Source organism: Cariama cristata, unplaced genomic scaffold, assembly GCF_000690535.1.
Source record: "Cariama cristata isolate BGI_N322 unplaced genomic scaffold, ASM69053v1 scaffold29955, whole genome shotgun sequence".
NCBI lineage: Eukaryota > Metazoa > Chordata > Aves > Cariamiformes > Cariamidae > Cariama > Cariama cristata.
This window is the reverse complement of record NW_009618586.1, coordinates 3,951-9,584: the sequence shown is the minus strand read 5'-3', so window position 1 is coordinate 9,584 and position 5,634 is coordinate 3,951. Positions and strand designations below refer to the sequence as shown.

The 5,634-nt window shown below is 48.1% G+C and overlaps 1 protein-coding gene across 1 annotated transcript; it reads left to right on the top strand.

Moving 5' to 3' along the window:
* Positions 1-3: 3 nt before the first annotated feature.
* PROSC (proline synthetase co-transcribed homolog (bacterial)) lies at positions 4-3,307 on the top strand (the record flags this gene model as incomplete). The annotated part of the gene is made up of 7 exons (XM_009700918.1): positions 4-111; positions 350-385; positions 976-1,051; positions 1,230-1,364; positions 1,563-1,705; positions 2,341-2,439; positions 2,772-3,307. Coding segments are annotated over 7 exons (735 nt in total), but the record flags the coding sequence as incomplete, so codon positions are not given.
* Between the last annotated feature and the right edge of the window lie 2,327 nt (positions 3,308-5,634).

The following is a 5,634-nucleotide window of genomic DNA, read 5'->3' as shown; positions in this document are numbered from 1 at the left end:
CAGGGGCTCCCGGCCGTGCAGCCGCGGTTGGTGGCTGTCAGCAAGACGAAGCCAGCAGAGATGGTGCTCGACGCCTACAGCCACGGGCAGCGCAGCTTCGGGGAGAACTACGTGAGTTGGCTGGGCCCCACGGGTCTGTGAGCGGGGCCTCCACGCTGAAGGCAGGCACAGGACAGGCCAGTGCATGTGGCTCTGTGCGTGGGGAGCTAGGCTTGGTTATAGCGTCAGGCCCCTGGCCTTGTATTTATGAGACACACCTTGGTCCTAGGAACATACGTTTCAGAGAGACTGTTCTTACGCAGGCACTTCTGGCGTGGTTTTAATGAGAGATTGTCTTGAATTTTCCTAGGTTCAAGAATTGCTAGAAAAGGCATCAGACTCCAGAGTAAGTACACAGTTCCTTATACGTTCTCTCTCCTTGTATAGTTGTGTCCTGAGAACTGTTCAGCAAAAGTCCTGGTTTTTGTTAGGGATTTGGTGATGGAGGCTATTTGATCTTTGGCTTTTTAGATAAGTGGTGGGGTTATTCTTGGCTCTTTGCCTGTGTCGTGTTCCCCCTCCTTGCCTTGCTGTCTCTGGAGGAGTCTGTGGATACGTGTGCCTTAGTCATAAAGTATTTGTCTGAACAGTGCTTTACCTTCTGTGCTTTCTGGTGTAGGAGATACACAGTCCTTGTTTAAAAAAATAGCAACGCTTAGTTTGGGGAAAATACCATTTTACGGCTGTTCAGTTACAAAAGAGCTTTGCCTTCCCCATTCACCACATAATGCTCTGCAGCCACAGCCCGGTTCCTCTCCAGACTGTGAAGCAATCTCGGTACATACCACAAGCACTGCCTGAGCTGTGTCTTTCGGGGTAAACAGAAGAAGAAGATTAGGTGTCTGGTATTTTGTTTGTGGGCAAACTAAGACTTAAGTACTGTGTGGGAGAAGAGGGAATTGTCATTCAAACCTAACTGTTTCTCTCTGCTTTCAGATTCTATCGTCTTGTCCAGAGATTAAGTGGCATTTTATTGGCCATCTGCAGAAAAATAACGTCAACAAGTTGATCGGTACATGCTATTTAATTTTATGTGCAACGTCCCTGCGGGCAACAGTCTTCCAATGTTCAAATAATAATAACCTCATATACATTAACTCACCAATGCCTGTCTCTGTGAGCAAGCTGAGTTGTAGGTACAAAAATTTCCGTGCTAACAGAATTGCCTTCAGCCTGTGTTTTCTCCCCAGCTGTCCCTAACCTGTTCATGTTGGAAACAGTGGATTCTGTGAAACTGGCAGACAGAGTCAACAGCTCATGGCAGAAAAAAGGGTCGTCTCAGAAGCTGAAGGTCATGGTGCAAGTTAACACGAGTGGAGAAGACAGTGAGTGGCTTTTTCTGATGATACACAGGTTTGTCCTGCTGACTTGACAGAAACAACCTGAATGGGGTGGGTTGGTTTGCGCTCTTCAAGCGTTTCTCTAAGCTAGGATGAAACTTGCTCATCTGTTAACTTCTGCCTGGCTGCGGGGCGGGGACGTCTCTGGCAGAGTTTGGCACAGATCTGCCTGCTTTTCACCAGGTAAACACGGCCTTCCGCCTGAAGACACCACGGCTGCTGTGGAGCATGTCATCAACAAGTGTCCAAGCCTGGAATTTGTGGGGCTGATGACGATTGGCAGCATCGGGCATGACCTTAGTAAGGGGCCAAATCCTGACTTCCAGGTAAGATTTTCCTAGAAGAAAATGTCAACTGTTGGCTGACCTCCCGTTACAGTCTGTTGTCTGTCCCAGCTGAAGCAGTATGCGGTCAAGCTGTAAGTCTGACTGTAGATTGTCAATAGAAACGCCTTGCTCAGGGTGGTACAGAGCTCTGAAGTACCAGTGTTAATGTTGGTGTTGGGCGCATTTCTGCAGAGGCCAGGTGCCCATATGTATTTGATCCTATCTATTCTGTGAAACCAAGGATACCGGGGCGGGCACTTTGTGCAGTAGTTACTGTCCTGGCTCCTCAGGTCCTGCTTTCAGATGACGTTTCTGTCAGCCGTCCTTTGCACATTGTGTGCCCAGGGCAACTGGGTCTGTTCCTCAGCTGTCATGCTGTTGTGATAATTTATTGTCTTCAGAAGATGTGTAGACTTGTAAGTACGTGTGTTGTCAGTAATGTGGCTTTTAATGGGAAATCTCCAGGTGCTGTTACGATGCTACAGAGCAAGCTTTGGTGGGAAGTGTGGGAATTGCACGTTGTGTGTGAAGGAGACTTCAAAGAACGGCGGAAACCGTGATCTGTGAAACCCTGAAACTGAGCTGGTGTGGCTGTCAAGTGTGTGATCCTCTCTTCTTTCCTCCTCCCTTTCTAGATGCTGCTATCTTTGCGGCAGGAAGTGTGTGAAAAACTGAATCTCCCCGTTGAGAAGGTGGAGCTGAGCATGGGCATGTCCACAGACTTCCAGCACGCAGTAAGCCTGGTTTCCTTCTGCCACTCATTCTCTCGGGAAACAAACATACCAGCATCAGCAGTAGGCACCCCAAAGCCCAGCCCAGGCATCATCCAAACACTCAGGTCTCCCCTTGAATTGGAGATATTGATGGTGCTGTTCCATGAAAAACAGCTCTCCTTGTCCTGGGATAGAGTTCTGGGGATCAAAACAGACCGTAGCTGTAGCTGCGGACATGTGAGTACATGGGGAACCATCCTGTGACGTGACGAGCGTCAAGGCTGATGACTGACTGTGTTGGCAGGTGTGGGTGGGAGCCCTGCCCTGAACTCCTCCTTTCTGTCTCTTTGTAGATAGAGGTTGGATCCACAAACGTCAGGATTGGAAGCACTATTTTTGGAGAGCGAGATTATTCCAACAAAGCAGTCGGTGGCAAGGCCCCTGCTGAAACTAAAGACAAAACGGAGACCTTGTCAGTGCAGGGTCATTAGATGAAAAAAAAAAAGTGACCTCGACAGAGGACAGATGATGGGAGACCTCACTATGCATTCTTACCTCCCTCCGTGTCGGCACCCGATCGTGATGGTGAGAGGGAATTCCTCATAACAGAGGCCAGAAATGCCTCATAATTTATTGTGATTATAGAGTACCCGTAGAAACTGGAAATTTTTAAAACCAACAAATGATAAGAAAATTTATGGTTGAGAGTGACTGTGGTATCTTGGCTCCTTCAGGGTCGTTAAGAACAGTGACTTTTGGATAACTAGGTTGAACAATCTAAATATTTGTCAGAATGCAGTTGCTGATGAGCAAAATGTATCTGCAGCAGTGTCGGTGATTATGTTTTCACTGAGGACTTAAATTCTTCATTAAACAAGTTATAATCTTGCCAGAGACCTATAAATGTTCCCCAAATAAAAGTTTTGCACGTGGTCACTACTAGAGGCATACGGTGATGCTGGAGAGACTCTATCCATTTGAACGAGGATGACTAACAAGCGCACGAGGATGGTTAAGGAACACAGCTGCCAGCGTGAGTTCGTGGTGTGCTGGTTTGGATGCAGATCCCAAGAGTTGGGAGCGTCTTTTCGGATGGTTTATATTTGTTCTTTTCAGGCTGACACTGCTAACTTTTCCCATTCTGTCTGCTCACATCTTCTGGGATGCTTTCAACCTTTCCCCTTCCCCTCTTGTGAAGTGGTGGTGGGAGTTATTTTTATCCTACGTAGTAGTCCTTGATGCTGTAAGTTCTTTTTTGTCAGAATGGGGCTTTTCTGCAAGGCCCCTGATCTACCATCAGCTTGCTGTTGCTTTCCAAGGCAAGTCATTTAACCGTTTGATTCCTCTGCCATCTCGTCTACATCTATACAAGGATAATACTACTTGCTTGTCTCACAGGGCAGCGGTGAGATTTGCTAGAGGCCCTTCGCGAAAAGTACTTCAGAAAGTAAAGTATTATTGTTCCGCTGTGTTCTAGGTTCCCGAAAAAAAAAATCCTGTCGCCACTGACAGAGCTTCTAGGCTATGTCTTAATATCTTAAGCGCTGGTCTAGCCTTCACTTCTCCTGGACGAGGGAAACGGGACTCTTTCACTGCAGTAACTGTTCCATTCAGATGTGAGCAGAAGCTCCTGCGTTGTGTCATGTGCCATTTGGCCAACGGTAGCTACGGCAAGTCTCTCTTGTAACCTGTATTACCACTACATTTTTGGTATTTTGTGGGCTGCTAAGAGGAGGAGACATTGGTTGCCAGCAGAAACATCCTTCCCAGGCTTTTCTCTGTGTGCGTGTGGTTAAATCTAGCTGTTGGTTTTACTCTCTTGACTATAAATGCTGAATGTAAATGAAAAGAGTCAACTCTAATACCAACCTGTCATAGCTACATGGTTTAGAAGCAACATGCAGGCTGAGCTGCCCTCCTTGGCACTGCACTATGTGTTGTTTCATAGTCTATTCATAAAAAGTGGTGAATTTTAATACCATCTGTGCCAACTATAAAGCTATTAAAGATGTTATTTTTACGTTCCAGCCTCGTGAATAAATGTCCTGAGTTGTCGTTGAAGCTATTTCCCTAACCTGGAGCTGCTGTTGAGCGAGGCGTGCTTGCCTTGGGATGGAGGGAGGAGGGTGGTTTGAAAGACAGCTGAAACAGAGCTGGCAAAGTGAAGCTTTCTTTGGTCAGAAGGGGTGGAAAAAAAATAGCTGCTGACTTGGGCGAGATGTCGGATGGCGTGAGCTGTTTCTGGAGCAGCCCTCGGGGTGGCACTGCTCCCCCGGTCTGGGGCACCGCTCCTGGGCCACCGAAGGAGGGATAACGGCTCCTCGGCTGCTTACGGACAGGTACGGATCAATAATGAGTCTCAAAAATGACTGTGTTTCCCATCCGATGGTTGAAGTGAATCTCTTCCTCTCCCGCCTCTTTCTTCCCAAAATTTCAGCACCACGTACTGACCACAGATCCTCGTGTTTGCAGATTTCACATCATTAAAAGCCTTTCGTTTAATTTACAGAACAAAGTCGGGACACTCCTTCGATTTGAATTCGATTCCAACGTGCAAAGACTACTGGGATCCCTGAAGTATTTATTTGCTCCATGTAAGATGTTGGCTAGAGCTCTCCATAGCAAACGAGGAACGAAAGTAATCTCCTACCTGAGCTCTGGAGCAGGCGGTTCTCAGCCCGAGTGGGTGATCGGGGACCCCCTGCTCCGCTCACCCCTCGCTGGTGGCACTTTCCCACCAACCTGTGGCCCCAAAACCAGCTGCGCTGCCGCAGTTCTTTCTGTTCGAGCACCGAACAGCAGGATGGCTTTACGTTGAGAATTGTCTTGCGTTGTGGCTCATGTCCCCTCTTGCTTTTCCTCTCTTAAGCATTTTGTGCTTATTTCCTGAGTTGAAACTGGACGTTAGCCAAGCTTAATGAAGTAGTAAATGGTGTAAACTGGGAGGTGAGTGTGCACGGGGGGCTGTGGGGCAGGGCAAGGCTTATCCTGGCTTCCATGCCCTGGAGCTCTGGCTCGGCACAGTGGAATTTTAGGAGCAGACTGGCTCACGAAAGCATGTGGTCTTTGGGTTTTCTGATCTGCTAAAACATTTAGGGCTCCGACAGCTTTGGTAGCGGCCTCCCGCGTGAGAGCGTGGCAGAGCTGTGCGTCTCAGTGGTTCTGGAGAGCTGTGGTGCTGGGGATGCTCTCGGCTGTGGGACACCTCTCCTCGCC